Source organism: Falco rusticolus, chromosome 2 (genome assembly GCF_015220075.1).
Source record: "Falco rusticolus isolate bFalRus1 chromosome 2, bFalRus1.pri, whole genome shotgun sequence".
In the NCBI taxonomy this organism is placed as follows: domain Eukaryota; kingdom Metazoa; phylum Chordata; class Aves; order Falconiformes; family Falconidae; genus Falco; species Falco rusticolus.
In genome coordinates, this window is record NC_051188.1 from 79,807,956 (window position 1) to 79,825,744 (window position 17,789).

The 17,789-nt window shown below is 37.9% G+C and overlaps 1 protein-coding gene across 3 annotated transcripts in view; it reads left to right on the plus strand.

Annotated features, from left to right (window-relative positions):
* PKNOX1 (PBX/knotted 1 homeobox 1) overlaps positions 1-16,233 on the plus strand; it is a 49,543-nt gene extending 33,310 nt beyond the window's left edge. The window contains exons 8-12 of one of the 3 annotated variants that reach the window (XM_037376629.1): positions 815-912; positions 3,151-3,279; positions 4,291-4,367; positions 5,978-6,150; positions 7,137-16,233. In XM_037376629.1, the coding sequence (XP_037232526.1) occupies positions 815-912; positions 3,151-3,279; positions 4,291-4,367; positions 5,978-6,150; positions 7,137-7,348 (689 nt within the window). In that variant the 3' untranslated portion in view covers positions 7,349-16,233. The remainder of the gene's footprint in view (positions 1-814; positions 913-3,150; positions 3,280-4,290; positions 4,368-5,977; positions 6,151-7,136) is intronic. The other 2 variants (XM_037376630.1, XM_037376631.1) reach the window with 2 other exon arrangements.
* The last annotated feature ends 1,556 nt before the right edge of the window (positions 16,234-17,789 follow it).

A 17,789-nucleotide genomic window follows, 5' to 3' on the forward strand; every position in this document is an offset into this window, starting at 1 on the left:
AACACTACTTTTTTTGAAAGACATTTCAGTGACTGAGGTGTTTTACTCTCCCCCCCCCCCTTTTTTTTTTCTTTTTCTTCTTCAAAAAAAGGCTAGTTTGACATGTGTTACTTACAATACTGCACTTATTAGCTGTCTCATGCTCTATAGAATTTGGAAACTAGAGTCTGTGAAATCCTTGATGGTCCAAGTTGTTCTGCTATTGTAGGGAGATGACATTTGAAGTGAAATGTTTTATCTTCTAAACAAGGTTTTAAAACAAACAGGGGGAAAAAAAACCCTTGACTACAGATGCAACAAAGTGATGCAGTCTGCTCTTACGGCATGTACTTGCAGAGAGGCTGTCCTGAGACACAGCGTGTGCTTTGTGGCTTTGGTGCCCAGGATCCCCAGTGCATTCACTGAGATTGTCACCTTAGTTGACCTGAACATGTAGGTGTCACTCAGCTGACTGCCCTAACCACTCAACACACATGGGTGTGGTTTTGGTGTTGCAAGCCTGGTTGGCTGTAGTTAGCTCAGTTAAAACAAAATCATGAGTTATTTTATAGCCTGATAGTCATAGCATTTTCCTTTTGAAAATAGATTTAAAATGCCTAAAATACAGGGAAACATAATAAAATTTCATACAGATTTTTGTGGACAGAAAAAATTCTAGTGTAGCAAGGAGCACATCTTGCATGCTTACTAAAAAAGAATAGTTGATACATCATCAAAACTCTTGTATTGTCTGCAGTTCTGATGTATTTGTGTGTTTAAAGAGAATAATATGTGAAGGGCTTTTACTTACCTATGATCTTTGTTTTGTTTTAAGGGGGGACAGTGTATCAGCCAGTCACTGTGGTCACGCCACAAGGTCAAGTGGTGACACAAGCACTGTCACCTGGAACTATTCGGATCCAGAACTCTCAGGTTTGTTTCATGGGCTTCACAGAATAGTATTCTGGGTTCAAATAAATATCATTTTTTAAGAGTTTTGGTTTAAATTTAACACACTGTCAGTATAAGCTCTGTGTTCGTACACATAGTAACTAATGTAAAATTAATGGAAGCATTGCTATAGGAGTTACAAGTTGTATGATGTGGCATAAGGTCCCAGGTAGATTTTTCCATGCCACAACAGGTTATCATAGTCCCTACTTCTTAAATACAGTTTTTTACTGGTGGCAGAACAGTATAGGTACAGGGATTTTTAAAAAACAAAAGTCAATCAACCAAACAGAAACCAATAAAAAAACCCAAACCCAACAAACAAAAAAAACCCGCACCAAACCAAAAAAAGTCTGAATTATACAATTCAGTTTCAATTATTAAAACATTCCTAATTGTTGAACTAGATTTATGGCTAGATAGATTTACGATATTGCATTATGGTGCCACAATGCTGCTGTCAGAAACTTTACTTTTTATCATGATGGCAACCACTAGTACTGTGAAACCGTATATATTTCAGAATTTATGTATGTTGAGAAGCATTTTGCCACAAACCCTTCAAAATACCCAGCTGAGACTATGGGAGATCCTCACATTGGGCTCATTATACCCTCAAAGATAATAGCCAGCACCCTTTTTGGGGGAGGCTTGTAAAAGTTGCATTTGGAGAGCTCAAAGAAACAACTAAAGAAAAGAAACCATGAAAACTAGACCATCTTCAGTTACGGAAAACCTTGGCAAGTGGTAAATCAAATCATTTAGGAATCTGGGGTCAATTAAAAATGTGAATGAGGAGCTACCATCTCCACAGTATAAGATCTGTTGGTAATCACTGACTAACTGTCTTCTCTTCTTCCCCTTCTTCTGACTTCCAACTGAAAAAATATGCTTATTCTTACCTTCTTTTTATTTGCTGTAGCATATATGTACTTGCCCATACTCTTCTTTAGAATCCATGCAGTTCTGTCCTCAGATACCTTTCAGAAAGAAATGTGTAATGTTACTCTTCTAGACTGAAGTGGGTTTGAAGAAAAACGTGTTTTATAATTCTGACCAAAAAAAAGAAAATACTGAGTGGAAAATAACACCTGTAGTCTATAAACAAAAAAAGGACCTTCTATTTGTATTTGTGGCTACTCTTCATGTTAGTACGAATCTCCAAACCCACATCTGTATGGGCTTGGATTTGTATCCTTGTCACCCATAGGAAATCCTTCTTAGAATTCTTATTCCAGTGCTTTGGAATGCTGTGGAGGTAGGGGAAAAATGCTGGGGGCCAGCTGTTGAAAGTTCATTATAAAGCCTCCATATACAAGCAGATGATTTGAAATGTAAAACATTATTTTGAAAACAAAGGTATCCTCCAAATATGTATTTGTTGTAATTTGATAATCTCGTATGCAATTTATATGCTGTTTCTTCTTATTTCTGCATAAGCATGTAACAATGTATCCCCTAATGTTCAGATAACCCATGTGCAAATGATTTGATGTATCCACAGGCAGTGAAAAAGAAAGCAAAAGTGAGAAAGGAATATGAACCTTTAGGAAAATAGTAGGAGTGTTATGAAATGAATTAATGGTTCTAACATACGTATCTTCTTGCTCTTTGAGAATTTGGATCCATTTATTTAGCAGGATCCTTAGCGTCTTTGTTTACAGCTGTAGCATAATAATTAATTTTACTTTTGGTCCTTCATTTAAGTCTTAAATCAGTACTGGTTTGCAGCTTCCATAGTTGTTTATGTTTGCACACAGTGAGTATATTCGGCGTTGTATTTTTCAATTGCTCTTCACATGTGCAAATGACTGCATAGGGTGGCAAGGCTATCAGATCCCTAGGGTAGTGTAGATGAGTACAGGGGATCATTAACCTGACATGTACTACATAAGTGGATTTTATTCTAAATTATAGTAAATCAGCATTTGGCTGTTGTCACAATATCACATATACAGCCTGATAACAGCTGTAATTCTTAAAATGAAGTTACATAAAATGTGAAAACTATAGAAGTCTGATACAGCATTTTCCCTGGATAAAGACATTTTGGAATGCTATTGTAGGAGAACTGCTATTGTCTTTCCTAGCAAATAAAGTAGTTTTTTTTAATCAGCATGCCTCAAGCCTAATTTCTTTTCATTCCTTATTCATACATTGATACAGAATACTGCTATTACTATGTTAACTGCCTTATTTCTTCTAAAATTATATGTGCAGCTTCAGTTGCAATTAAACCAAGATCTAGGCATCTTGCATCAAGATGATGGCTCATCAAAAAATAAAAGAGGAGTTCTTCCCAAGCACGCTACAAATGTGATGAGATCTTGGCTTTTTCAGCACATAGGGGTAAGGACTGAACATGATCAGGAGTCACAGGTTTTTATGTAACTCTTTTATGTGATGTCTTATGATTTTGCTTCATGAAGAAGGTGAATTTATTCTGTTGTCATTTGTGTAATCTCAGTTTGGTTTTCCCTGAAGTAATTTGGAGTAGTTCCACAGTCTAATGTCAGTTGATCTTATTATTATTTTAATAAGTATGTTACATTTGTACCTCATGAGCTCAGTAAACGTTGTTCAAAGGGATCTTTCTTCATTTCATTGTGTTGAGAACTTAATGCTTTCTATACCTTCATTCATGGCGCAAGGAAGAATACTTCTATCTGTGTTCTGTGGGATATTCTGTAGAGGAGAATTTCAAATTTTCTGACTTTATCTTCTTTCTGACAATCCTTCTAATGTGTACCAAGTGTGATACTATCTTATTGTGCTTTCAGTAGAATGTCTTTCCTTTGCGTAAATACTTACCCTGAAAGGATAAATGGGTCTCAAGTTATATCGCGATGTTTAGCTGATTGGTACTTTTCACTTGCATCATTTGGCTGTTGTAAAATAGTTGTAGGGAGACTGCATGTATGCTTCTAATGTTGCATACACTCTCTTCATCTATTTAGTTCAGAGTAGCTTTATTTAACTAGAAAATGCTTGTCAGTACTCATACGACATTGCCTTCAGAGCATAACTAATCAGACCTTATCATATGCCGTGTTGCCCAGGGATCACGCTGTTTAACAAAGACTGTCAGCCATGAGAGGCTTTTTCTTCTGAATTACACATCAGCAGTTTAATGATATCGTATAACTTTCCTGGATAAAAACAATTTTGTGTAGTAAAGCTCTCTTTGTTAAATTATTTTTATCTATAAAAGTTTGTGAGGTTTCTAAAGTTCATTTTTTAATGAGTCAGATGGTCTTAATCTAGCAGCTTTAATCAGTTGTAATAAAGGAATCCTTATTTTTGATGAGGAGTTGAAACGTTTATGCCTTTTTTTTTTTTTTGCTTTTTTGTCCTGTTTAGCATCCATATCCAACAGAGGATGAGAAGAAACAGATTGCAGCACAAACAAATCTGACACTACTCCAGGTTAACAACTGGTAAGAGCAAAAACTTACTTAATGTCTGTCTCCATGTGCTTACAAGGTAGAGAAATAGTTAGGAGTATAATTTGGACATCTGGAGTTGAACTTACTGGTCTGCATATGTTACAAAATACATATAAAACCACAAGAATTATGCACTGATACACAAGCATATTATTCTAATAGTAAGGTATAATAATACCTGTGCCATTTAGATTATATAAGGGCTCCAGAAAACTTTGCAGCATTAAGGAATTACATTCTGTTCTATTGCTGAAAGAGACGGAAGTACTCATGTGTCTCTTCTGCCAGTGAAGAAATTGAAGTTTAAAGGCATTTAGTGACCTGAAGCTCTGAAAAGTGTTCTCTGGTAATCATGGTTGCAAATGTTGTAAGAAGTTACCAACAGCAGATACTATTCTGCTTTTGTACCAAAGGATGCTGTCTTCTGAGTGTGATGTCCAAATGGAGAGTGTCAGTACCTTAACTACTCTAGTTCATGGTTCAACATGTTTTAGCATGTCTTGTCTTCACTAGAGGCTTAAGATAATACCCCTGCCCCGGGAGAGTAGAGGAGTGAGGATGCTGACATGCATCCTGTTCTGCTTGTGGTATCGGTTCCTAAAATTATCGCAGCTAAGTCCAACAGGGATCTTCCTCAGATGTCAAAGATGATGCTGGCTGCACAGCTGCAGAGGGGACCAGTGGGGAAATACTTAAGATAGTGGCAGTACACTGGTTCCAAAAAGTAGAACAGTATAACAATGCCTGTGTGATGCAGTACTAACAGAGCTCTGTGGTACTGGGATCCAACTAATGTCTCTGCAAAGCATTGCATTCCACCACGTGGACCTGCCAGCTACACCCTGCTTCCTTCCATTGCAGGTGGAGATGGGTCCTGGATGTGTTTGTCAGTTTAGCAAGGGGTGCTAACCTCAATCACAGCACCTTGCCACAGCTAGCTGTGTTGACGTTCAGTTAACTGGTGGCAGTTAATTAAGATGTAGTTTAAGTATTTTTTTGTTCACTAGCAGAAAGGGGAAGGGCAACAATTAGCATGCTAAAGTAAACAAGTGAAAATAGAGGAACCAAAAGGAATTGGGAAAGAGCTGAAAAATGTGTTTGCTATTGTCTCCTGGATCAGGAACCAGACGCTGGAAAGCCAGAGAGCCTATAAAATAAGTAATACGGGAGCTTAAGGAAGTAAGTGAAATTAGACCAAACAAACTAGGTTAGGCAGGGGCTAGGTTTTAGGTGAACCCTACTGAGAGGGGAGTATCAGCTTTCTGGACTGTGCTGTCAGCAAATTATGTGGTGCTTAGTTTTTAATAAGATCTTGAAATGTACATCTGTCATACTGTCTGGAGAATTTCTCCTTCTGAGGTGGGGGAAAAAGTGCTACTAGCAGCAAAATGATAGAAGTACTTTCTTGGCTAGTTTGCCAAAATCAAAGAATGCCAGTGTTCCAGGAGCGGTATTGCACGTTAATAAGTGTGTCAAACCAAGCTGGTAGGGAGAAGATTTTATATTATGAATTTTTTCTTCCCCACTGCGTGCTTTGTAAATCTGAGAGAGAATTTACAGCCAACTGGTCATAAGCATTTCTTGCCTTTGATTGTGTTCAGGTTTATCAATGCTAGAAGGCGAATTCTTCAGCCAATGCTGGATTCCAGTTGTTCTGAAACTCCAAAAACGAAGAAGAAAACAGCTCAGAACCGACCAGTTCAGAGGTTCTGGCCTGACTCCATTGCCTCAGGAGTTGCTCAGCAGCAATCTAATGAGCTTACAATGTCAGATGGTAAGGAGAGCCCACTAAACCACAGATAAAAAAGTTAATTCCTCTGCAACAGGGAAATGAAGGGTTTGATGCCTTTGGAGGGAGGAGAACTTCTTGGTATTTCAGTATAGATTTTAAATCTGGAAAAATATAACAGAAATGTATCAATTTTTCCCTCTAATTTTTTCCTGTGTTTGCGGGGGTAGGGGGGGGTATTTTATTGGAATTTATGTTGGGAGACTGTTTTATTTCAAAAGTTAGGAAACCACAGAGAAAAGGTTAGATGTACAACTAAGTTCTCTCAGTATGTGTATGCATGTCAGTAGCGTTCCATTTGATTGGCAATATTGGACTGAAGTTTCAGTTTTCTGACTCCCCATTCTGTTCACATTCCTTTCACTATTGTTAGAGAGACTGAGCATCTGCAATTCTATGTATGCCTCATGTTTCAACTTGAACATTGAGAAGCAGAGAAATGTTACAGAGCTGCTAAAGACTTTGGCGCAACTTCCTTAGCATCAGGTCAAACAAATAGACTCAATTTAAGAAAGATAAATAATTCCTTTAATCTCAAAACCATCCTTTCTGTCCTGCTGCCTGCTGCTTTATTCCTTTGCAGTTTGTATGAACTTGTCACTCAGTCTCCACTGGATTTGACAACAGCTTTATCCATTTAAGTCACCTTGAATCTCAGTGAACACTCCCTTTTTTTTTTTTCTGCAATGGATTAAGCTGAAATACTTTGCAGAAACGGTCCTGTGATGACTTGATTGGAGAATTGCTCTAATGGGTGTTCATGACACAGCTAAGTTTAAGATTCCTGGCCAACTTAATTTTGTCATTTTCTGATATTTAAGTGTTTGCCAACCTATATAGCTTTTATTTTAATTTAGTTCTCTAAGCTTTCTTCCTGTCGATTAGAAGTAAATTCTCTTATATATAAAAATGTATAACTTAAAATTAGAAACCAAGGAAGATGCTAAAATACTATGATTGTGCTTCTCCAGGTGCTGTTGTAACAATTACAGCTCCAGTCAACATGAATGTAGACAGTCTCCAGTCTTTGTCATCTGATGGTGCTACTTTGGCTGTTCAGCAAGTTATGATGGCAGGGCAAAGTGAGGATGAGTCTGTAGACAGCGGTGAAGATGATGGAGGAGATCTCTCAACAACGAATATCAGTGGGCTGGTCTTGGATAACAGCGATTCTCTGCAGTAGGAAGCAAGAGAGTGTGACAATGTTTAGGAAAAAGAATGGACTGACTGACTTTTTATAGTTTGCACAGCAAACATTTTACACAAGTTTTATTTCTAATATGTTTTATATGTAGATATAGAAGGGTGCACTTTTTTGTATTTCATAGTAAGCTTAAAGAGTGTTTTTGCAGGTGCAGCAACTTCTTTCAAATGTGTTTTTTAATTTCTTTTCCTTATTTCAGAAAATTATATCTAGTAATATAAAAGACCACATGGGCACCCATTTGTTCTATGAATTGGAAGTGCTGCAATTTCTAAAGAATTACACAGTTTCATTTAGTGCTGTTATTTAACAGCTTTTGATGGGGAGGTGATGTAAATTTAAAGCATGTGACACTAGTGTGTGAAACTTGATCGTTAAGTTAGATGCATATATTTGAAAGATGCTTCTGCACCTTAAAAACTGCTAGTCTGAGGTGGACAGCAACACACATAAAAAGAAAATGTTAATGTGTGATTAAGTAGCGAATGTATGGCAATTTAAATAAGTTTAGTTTCTCTCATAGTCCGTGAGCCTGTTTATCATTTGCTATAAAAACTCCTATTTTTACCTTGCCGGGGTTATTGGATAAAAAATATTTTTATAAATTCACTAGGAATTGGGATGACGACTGTATTAAGCAGGAGGGGGAAAAAAAAAAAAAGAATTTCCAGAGGGGAAAAAAAATAAATGTTTAGTATTCCTATTTGGAAGGTCTGAAAACTGACCAAATTTAATAAACAAGCCTACACTAGCATTCTATGATTCTCAGCTATCCCACAGTGATATACTATATTTGATAATAGCATAAGAAGGGCCCACTGTTTGATGGGATTTTGATATTGTCAAACATTGATTTATAATATGTGTAAACTACTATTCAATTTACATTAACTCTGTATCTAGACTTGTATCTGAAGATATTTGCTAAATGAATATTCAGGTAAGTAAATTCAAATACCCACAACTTTTCCAGTTGTTAGAGAAATTTAACAGTTTATAGTTTGTACAGCTGAACCTGAAAAATGAAGAGTTGCCTACTATACAGTCATGAATTCTGCTATCACTTTGCTATTTTATTGCATTTGAAATACTTTCCCCTAATACAAAAAGAAATATAACTTCAGGATTTATATAAAATTTCTTCAAATCTGAACGTCACTACCAGAGTATACAGCAGGCTTTATTAGAGTAGAAAATCAGTGTGTGTCATTTAAAAACTAGGAGCTAGTGATGAAAACACTTCTTTTTTTTTGTTTTGTTTTGTGATAACAGGTTTTTTTTTTGTTGGGTTTTTTTTTTTTACCCCAAGAGTTTGGAATCTGTGTTTGTCTATCTATGAACAGTTACTTTTGGAACTTTCTGTTTCCCATCATTAACTACAAGTAAGACTCCAAGAGTTTCGTGGTATGATCAACATCCTCTTTTCCCCCTGTCCATTTGTCACAATGCTGGGCTAGATCAAAGCCAGAACTTCCTTCTGATTTAGACTGAATCTAGTTGCATTTCTAATGTGACTGGGAAGAAGATGTTAGCTTTTAGAATCTTTAGACGTTGTATTTGAAGAAAGCCCTTTGACAGATGCAAATATTTAATTGAATACTTAATTTCTGCTTAGGTCCCGTTGATTTCAGTAGGATTAATGCATGTACTTTTTGACATGCTTAAATGGTTGGATTGTCTTCCAAAGCAAGTGTAAGTTGGTATGAAGAAAAACTTCAGAAATAAATGTCAGTAGCATTGGTATACATACATGGAGAATAATACTAGCTTTCAGCGACTAGTAGGTATTCTGAAAAATTGGCATTGGGTTTTACTCAACACAAGTGGTGTTTCTGCTATGGCTTTCGCTTATTCCTGGCTGAGGATCCTGCTTCTTAGTTCAAATGCTGTAATGATCCACTCCAGCTGGAGTGGTAATTTCTAAAGAATTTGTTTTCTTCTAACTTACCTGTTTTGCCACTAATGTGCCATGTTTGTTAAAGAGCATAGTAAATCAATAATGACAGATTGAATTTGGCAGGCTTTGACATAGCATAACTATCTCGAAGGTTATTGTCAAATTCACTTTGACCCCAAAATATTTTAAAAGGCAAATGTCATGTACAAATGATGCTCCTTTCGAAACATTCAACGCACTGTCTCCTATAAAAGATACCTGAGATGACTAGAACAGAGACAGATTCTGTATTTTTCTTCTTAGTTGTTTTGGTTTTGATTTAACTCCCTAAGTGCTTTATCACCCCCCTCAGCCTCCATTATATAGTAGGTTATATTGGTTGATCTGGGGGATTTATTCAGCTAGTCTTGTTCGTGTTTAATAGTACGTTAATCTTGTACATGACTCTGTGCAACCTGCTCTAGGAGAACCTGCTTTAGCAGGGGGTTGGACTAGATGATCTCCAGAGGTACCTTCCAACCCCGACCATTCTGTGATTCTAGCATGTAGGCAGGTAATAGTCTGCTTCTCAGTGTGTACAGGCCTGTGAACAAATGTATGCTTTTCAAAATCAACATACACTGGAAGAACAGGCCATTTCTCACTATCTCCTTTCCCTCCCTTGACCAGTTGCTGCTGCCTCAGATGTGGCAGCAGAGCCTTCCCCAGCCTGCGTTGAGCTGGTCGTGGAAGCAGCTTAGCCAGCAGAGCTGTTGGGGTAGCAAGTGGCCAGCAGTGAAGGGAAGGGTGGTCTGGAGGTAATGTGGCAATGGACACTTGCCCGCACTTCAAAACTGAGAACTGAGATCCTAAAAAAGAGAGAGGGTATTAAAATAATATCTATACAGCTGGGCTGGAAAGAAGGTTCAGGAATATGTAGTTTATGTGCCACTTGGAACTCAATTGGAAACAACCAGGCGTCAGGGTTTGCCAACTTCTGAAAGTTTATTTTTCAGAAAAAAACTTTTATCTGGTTAGCTGCTTTTTTATTCCCCCACCTTACATGCAGCAGCAGTTTTATTCTTCTGAATCATTTGTGACTTTGCCTTCAGCAAGTTTATTAGTACCTGGCAAGTGAAGTTGACCAAATTTACTGTGAAAGGGGGAATATGGAATAGTTGTACTGTCAGATTAGAAACATAAACCGGTAGGGATTCAAATTCCTAAAACTGAAAAGGGTTTACCAGTGTAACAAAGGTATTGTTTAATATATGGAACTCAAACCTTGTCTTTTAATTCAGTGAGAATTCTGTAGTGAGTATGAACTGCACAGACGGGCTTGTTTGTTCCACGATTTTTAAAAAAAGAAGAAAAAAAAAAAAAAGTAGCATCCTTAATTTTTTGCTGTCTAAGAAAGATTGCTGGTTTAAGAAAGATTGCTGGTTTAAGCAAAGCATCACTATTCAGGAAAGGTACATGTTTACATTAGTTAAAAAGACTTTGTAGGGGACCTAACTTTAAACCCATGTATAATTCCTCCCTTACCCCTAATTAAAGTCATATTCATATGCAATAGAATTAATTTGTTTTTTAAATCGGTGTAATTCTTCTGCAGTTATGATCATTGAAACTTTTAATTTTTCTTCCATGTAATCAAGTTCATTAACCCAAAATGGGGTTCTCAGTCCAATTTTTTCCAAGATTTCTGTAACAGGCAAGAGAAGTTCCTGTTATTCTTTAACTTTAGAAACACTGCATTTTAGTAGAACAGTTCTGAGTCAATGAGGATATATTTTTAAATGACTGTTCCAAAGAAATGATCACATTGGAAAACATTTAGAATTGGCAGGCATGGCTCTGGCTCTGCAGAGGGTTTCCTAGATCTGGATGTTGGGTCAAAGTGGAGTCCTGCTGACCTCAGGGAAACTCCTTAAGGCTGCACCTCAGGCTGCATTTACCTGTAAGAGAATTGGTTCCTTGTTCTGGTGCCTGATCACTGTTAGGAACTTCTTAGAGAGCACTCCAGCTTCCTCTTGCCTGCATACCTAGGTTTTCTTTCAGTGGAAACCAGGGTACGGACAAAGGGTTTAGAAGGGCAGGAATTCATGTTGACCTGGTGTTCACCATGTACCGTTTTGATGTTCAGAATACAGCCAGGAGGCAGACCTACACTGAGGAATTAAGAGTTCCCAGTCCCTGTGTTTTAAAAGTAGCTTCAGGTATATGGATGTTCTAGTGGAGTGTGGCCACAAAGACTTAATGCATGAATAATATATTTATTTGTTTCTGAAATAATTAGAAGGCAGTTCAGCTTCCTGACTTGATGAACTTGACAGCCCAGAGGATGCAGCAAAGCCTTTTCAAAGGATGATAGTTTCATAAAACCGTTAGGCTTGTAGCACTTAAACAAAAAACCAGAACACCCTGGTATTTTGAAAAATTGGAACACATGCATCCAATTGTAATTAAAGTCAGTTTAAGATTTCTTTTCTGAAGTTGAGTTGTCTTGGGAAAAAAAAAATGAGTATTTGTCTATGCAAGACACAACTGTCAAAAATGTGTGAATTACCCATTTTTAGGTGCTGTGTTGTTACTGTCTTTCTGACTTCTGTTACTTTGATTAGTCTTTTAAACCTTTCAGCCTTATATTCAGCTTACTTTTTAGAGCTGAAGAGGCAAAATGTAGTTTTGAAATCCTGTTGGAAATGTAACTAACCTTCATTCCCTCATGAAAATCTCGCATGTTAAACAATTAAGTGAAATGTTTTGGTTTCCTAATAATAAATTCAGACTCTCGCCACCTCCTAAAAACAGTACATATCCATGAAAATGCACGTTTAATTGTAGTGTGCGAACAGTCAAATCATCAGCCTTGTGCTGGATACGCTTTGCTCTTTACTGTTCAGCGTAGCTGAAGAGTAAAGCAGGTTCATTTTGCCAAACTCAAACTCAGTGTGGATTCCTTCCCACCCCAGCCCTTGGCTTGCTAAGCTCCTTCAAATGGGTTTTGGGTTGTTTGGGTTTTAAGTCCTAAACTAACTTCATCATCCAGTGTAAAGTGTAGTGAAATTGGCACTAATGTGCTTTTAAGTGATTGCCCAAATCATGTTGTTTGTTCATTCTTGTCACCTGGAAATATAAAATCTGTTCCTTTTCTGTGACTTAGTTCTTTAGGACCTGCTGAGTGATCACAGCTGGTTTTGCCAGAGAAAAGCAAGGTGCGAGAAAGCAGTGAAATGCCTTACCAACCTTGCAGGCTACTATAAAGATACTTACTTCATGTTAATAGAATCCAGTGCTTTCAGGTTGTGGAAGAAATGGCTCGTAAATCTTTCATGGGTTAGCAACACTCGGTCTGTACAACTGGGAATCTTTAAAATGTGAACCCTAGAACTTTTTCTTCCTTGGTTGTTAAGGGATCTTGAAGCAACTGATCTATCAAAGGAGACATTAAAAATGAGAATATGCTTCATGGATGATGTATTTTTACACTACTGTTCCCTATGAACAGAAAAAGCACATTTGTAAAGCAAAGCATTTGCATTACTTTTTAGCAGTATTGTTTGGCTGAAAGACACAAAAAAATGTGTTTTCAAGAAATCTTGAGCACAGTTTCAAACTAGTTAACCAGTTCTTGGCCAAGGACAATCCTTGGCCATGTTACTTGTTTGGGTTTCCTTGTTTATGCAAATGAAAAAAAAATGTTTACTAGTCCTTACCAGTATGGGGATTTTTATTACTCTTTTGTAACGCAGGAGCAGTTTCAATGAAAGAAAGAATTAGCACATAAATAGTCCATAATGTGTGTGACTTTGGGTTTGGTTTGGGGTTTTTGGGTTTTTTTTTTGTTGTTGTTTCAAAATTGTTAATTAAAATTATATGGACATCAAACTTTCAGTAATGGTTCCAAGCATATATGGCAGCGACTTAACTTGAAAAGACTTCCTCTGTGTAAGTCCCATGTGTGAACTTGTTTAGCCAGATAGATTGTAATGCATTTCCAAAATTACCATGTTCTCCTAGATCAGAAATCTTCAGGAAATGAACAGCCTTTTTATTACAAGATAGCAGTTCCTCTAGGAAGAAGCTCCAAACTCATCCAGTGCATGTGAGTCTTCCTCACAAAGATGTAGACAGTCATGGGGGCTCTGAAGAGAAGTGCTACTTCTGCTTAGCACCGAAGGGTAATTTATTCCTACTCTTGCTTCCCCAGCATCTGGCATGGTGACATCCAAGTGTGATTCCCAAACAAAACAGCCCAGAGCCCAGTACACCTGGCTGAAGGGGTTGTGTGTGACTGTCCTGGCTAGAGCTGGTACAGCCTCCTGGTGCCTTGCCTTGCTTGGCAGACATGTCCCCTTGAGTAACAGCTGGGTGGGTGTCATGGTGGGGTGTCGGTACCTTCCTTTAAATTTCATGGGCTATGTCAAAACTGTTCAGGTTACCAGGTCTCTGTCAGCTTTCAGACTGACTGTGTGACAGAGTTCAGCTTACCCTGAAGAGCATGCAGTTCTAAGCATAATTGACCATTTTCTCAGAAAACTACCTTTTTATAGCTATTTACTTACTCCAGAACTGTCCCCAAGAGTTTTGGATCGTACGTTGGTTTTAAAGGGTTAATCTGTGCTTAGCCGAGTAGTTTGTGTTCTAGACACAGGAGTATTTCGAAGAGCGCCTGAGAGCAGCTCAAGTAACTCCTGGTGGTATCATTGGAAATACTAACTCCACTGCTGGCAGGAAGCAATTTTTTTTCCTTAATCTGAAGAGAAGAAAAAATGAACCAACCAATCTGTAAAGCAGATTATTTCACCTAAATTATGTCAAATATAGTGTATTCCTAGTCAGTTTGTTTCAGATTCCCCTGAAAGATGAATTCCATGTTCAGGAAAGCATTACAGGAATTGGAAGCACAGTCATAAGTAAATGATGGTTTACTTTTGTGGAGCACCTGTTTACAAAACAGTAATCATTTAGTATGCAGTTCAGGGCTTTTTCTAAATACCCCACACTGTAGAAAACGAGAGCAACATCCTCAGTGCTAAAATGAGGGGAAAAACCATAAGCAGTGTAAAATGAGGATTCTGCAAAAAATAACAGATAAGGCTGGGACACATACTGCATACTGTATTATTTATTTAAAATCCATGTTTAAATTCATGCAAGTCTAGAGTCTGCAAGGTATGCAGGATTAAGCCTGTGGTGTATTTTAAAAACAAAACAACAAACCACACTCTAGATACCCTACTAAAACCTGAAAGCTGTGTCACCTTTGTAGGTCGGGTTTGGTTTGTCTTCCTGATGCAGCTAAGATGTGATCTAGACCTTACGAAGTAACAGGGGAAGATCTATGGATATTTATCTTCTCTGCTCGTCTTTGGGCTTTTGTGTCACTACTAGCACAAGTCAGAAGATTAGGCCGTTGGACCTGCTCCTGACAATTGTTCCTAGCTTTTTCTTGAGGTGATCACTGAATCCTAAATATAAACTGATGCATATACTAAATGTGAATTCGATAATAAAATTTAATTTAGAGACCTTTTGTTAAGAACCAGGCATTTTTAAACTAAGATTTTTAACAGTCATAAAAATAGGCAGTACTTAAGAAACCAGTGATTGATTTAAATGCTGTTTTTGCGGTACCCCTGCCCCCCTGCATCCTTTCACTATGAGCTACAAACTGCAGAGACTCCTCAGTCTCTTAACGTTCATCGCATTATGTTTCCTATGGATTTCTGCAGAGCTCAGGTTATAACCTTATTTGGTCTTTAGAATTTAGACCACTTTCAGCAGAGGCTTGCACACAGTAAAGACAAGGGAACTGACTTACCTGTGCAATTGCATAAGCAGAATAATTACTGCACAGGTACTGATTGTTTTTTTTCCTAAGATACTTGGGAGTATGCATGGCTCCATGGGTGAGATTCAGGTCAAGGCCAGGAAGGAGAAAGAGTATTTCTGTTGCTGGTATCTGACTGTATTTTTATATTGAAACAAGGTGATATTTTTTTTATTTGGTTGGGGTTTTTTACACAGAGGAGGACTGCTTTGTGCAGCTGATTCCGATTAACTTTGTTAACTCAGTACTATAGCTGGATTGAGATCCCTGAAAATTTTAAGAAGCATCATCAAATGAAACTCAGAATTGCAAAACTGCCAAGATTCTGAGGAACGGGGTTGGCAGTTGTTAGATAATACCTGTGCTGCCTTTTCAACTTGTCAGGTAGTGGGGGAAACAACAGCCCTGTCTCACCTGTAAATGCAGTGACACTTTAAGCAGCTACAGAAATAATAACTTTCCTCTAAGATGCTCCATTCTGCTTTCAAACAACTGTTCCAGTATTCCTGACTTTTTTTTTTTTTTTTTTTTTTTTCTTTCTGTCCTCCTTCCTTTATTTGAAAGCTGACAACAGTTAATCCTTGATTACATACCCTGGACTTTTTCTGTGTTTCTTGAACTTTTAACTGTGAGTAGTGTTGAATAATGACTCTGTAAATCCTTCGCAAGATTCAAATCCAGCTTGGCTGGAAAAAGCCCAGCAACCTTACAGAACAGAGTTGTGGATCCTGCTCTGAATGCGGTATTGGAATGGTAACTAAAAATAAGCTGTCCTTAGCGTAGATGCACAATGTTAAAGCTAAATCACTTTAGGCCTAAAACAATTTGTACATTATTTTCCCGAATGAATGTGTGTCATTTTTGTCACGTACATGTTTTTTTATAATGTTTGTGGTTGCTCCAGTAAAAGGTCTTAGGCACAGAAATGCATATTTTAATACTCTGTGTCACAAAGTATGCACATTGGGAAACATGCAAACCCCCTCCCTAGTAAATCATGCAAATCCTTAATTTAAAGAAATTACACTTAATAAATGGTCAGAAAAATCCATTTCTGTTTAAAATTTTAGAAGGAAAATATATACTGCATCAATTGTGCATATATTGAGTTTGTCCTGAAACTCCTGACCAGTAAATCCTCCTCCTTATGCAGCCCCTTGCTTGCTGTTCCGTGGTTTTGACTAAGAGAACTGAAGTGTCAGCCTCTCTGCTTTTCCCAGAGGACATCTGTTTTAAATGTCAAATCTACTTTCCTTCTTCCCGGGGCGGGGGGGAAGGCTGCTGTTTGTAACACAGAGAACATCTAACAATCGGGACTTTTAATGTCATGCAATATTGTTTGCAATTTCTTCTAAAATACCTCTGGGATTTTTCACTGTGATATTGAACCAAAGGGATATGGGAAGGAGTGTGATTTAAGAAATCTGCTTTAGCTCAATGTCCTGGTGTAGGTCAGCTTCTACTTTATAATATTTTTCTTTTTATGTTGACCCAGTCGCATTTGTGTGTGTGAGTTTAGTTCTCATCCTCGTGCTGTTTGCTGGTTAGTAAGTTGCATCATTAGCACGACAGCAGGCATGTCAGGCCCACTGTACAGGCTTAAAATTTCTAAGGAACACATTTGAAATGTGTTAAATAGTGTTAAATGTTACCTCTCTTCCTGCCCTCAGATTTTTAAAAAAAGTATTTCTGAAGGGGTGTAGTCAGTCCGTTACCAACCAGTTTAGTTAAATTAGGGGATCCTCTGGGAAACCTCTGTCATGTTGCTGTCATCCTGATCAGCAATCACAAGTGCAGAACCTGCCACAGCATCAGGATTTCTAATAATTTAAGAGCATAATGCCTAGACAAAAAGGCAGCCATCCCCCTACACCCAGGCTTTGCAGATGCAGGCTGGGGGAGCAGAGCAGCAGCTTCCACCCAGAAGGAATTCACTTCTGACAGGTTGTCAGGAAAAGCAGAAGGACTTGGCCAGACACTTTGACTTCTTGGTACTGGGTATAGTCGTGCTGAAAGGTCACCTCCTAATGGGCTTTCACCTGTGAATATTTTACCATAATATTTTACAGCCTCATGAGGCAGGAACTGAGAGGGTGTGTTGAAAAGGACTGATGCCCAAAACATGGTTCTCTTTAAATCAATGATTAAATCATTAATAAAATGAAGAAAGGCCCTATTGGTTCCACAAATAACTGAGCAGCAGTAATGATCTTTTACAAAGTTATGAGGCACTGAAGAACACACACCCCCACCCCCAAACTTTATTGTGCTATATGTAAAATTCGTTCTTTTTAGGAGTTGCAAATTTCAGTTGACTCAATTTTCAGGGCTGGTTTAGGGATGCACAAGCATTTGTGTGCTGCTTTGCACTTAAGAAACACGTTTGGCTCCTTACCTGCAAATACCTTCCTGGCTGTGATGTGAAGTAACAGTGACCATGCAAATGAGTAGTTGTAAAACTACACCTGACAGACCATGAGGAAAATCTGACCTGGAAAAACAGAAATAAAAATACCAGCAATACTCTGTCCAAAATGTAGACAAGCACATGGGTGATCAATATTGGAGAATCCAGAACAACAGCCATTCAAATAAAGCATGCTAAAACCCAAGACGTTAAATGAATAAATTCTGACAACTGAGTGGTGCCTCATCTTTGAACAGGGTTGGGTTTTTTTCTTCCTGTGCTGGTGCTGTTTATGGAAAAA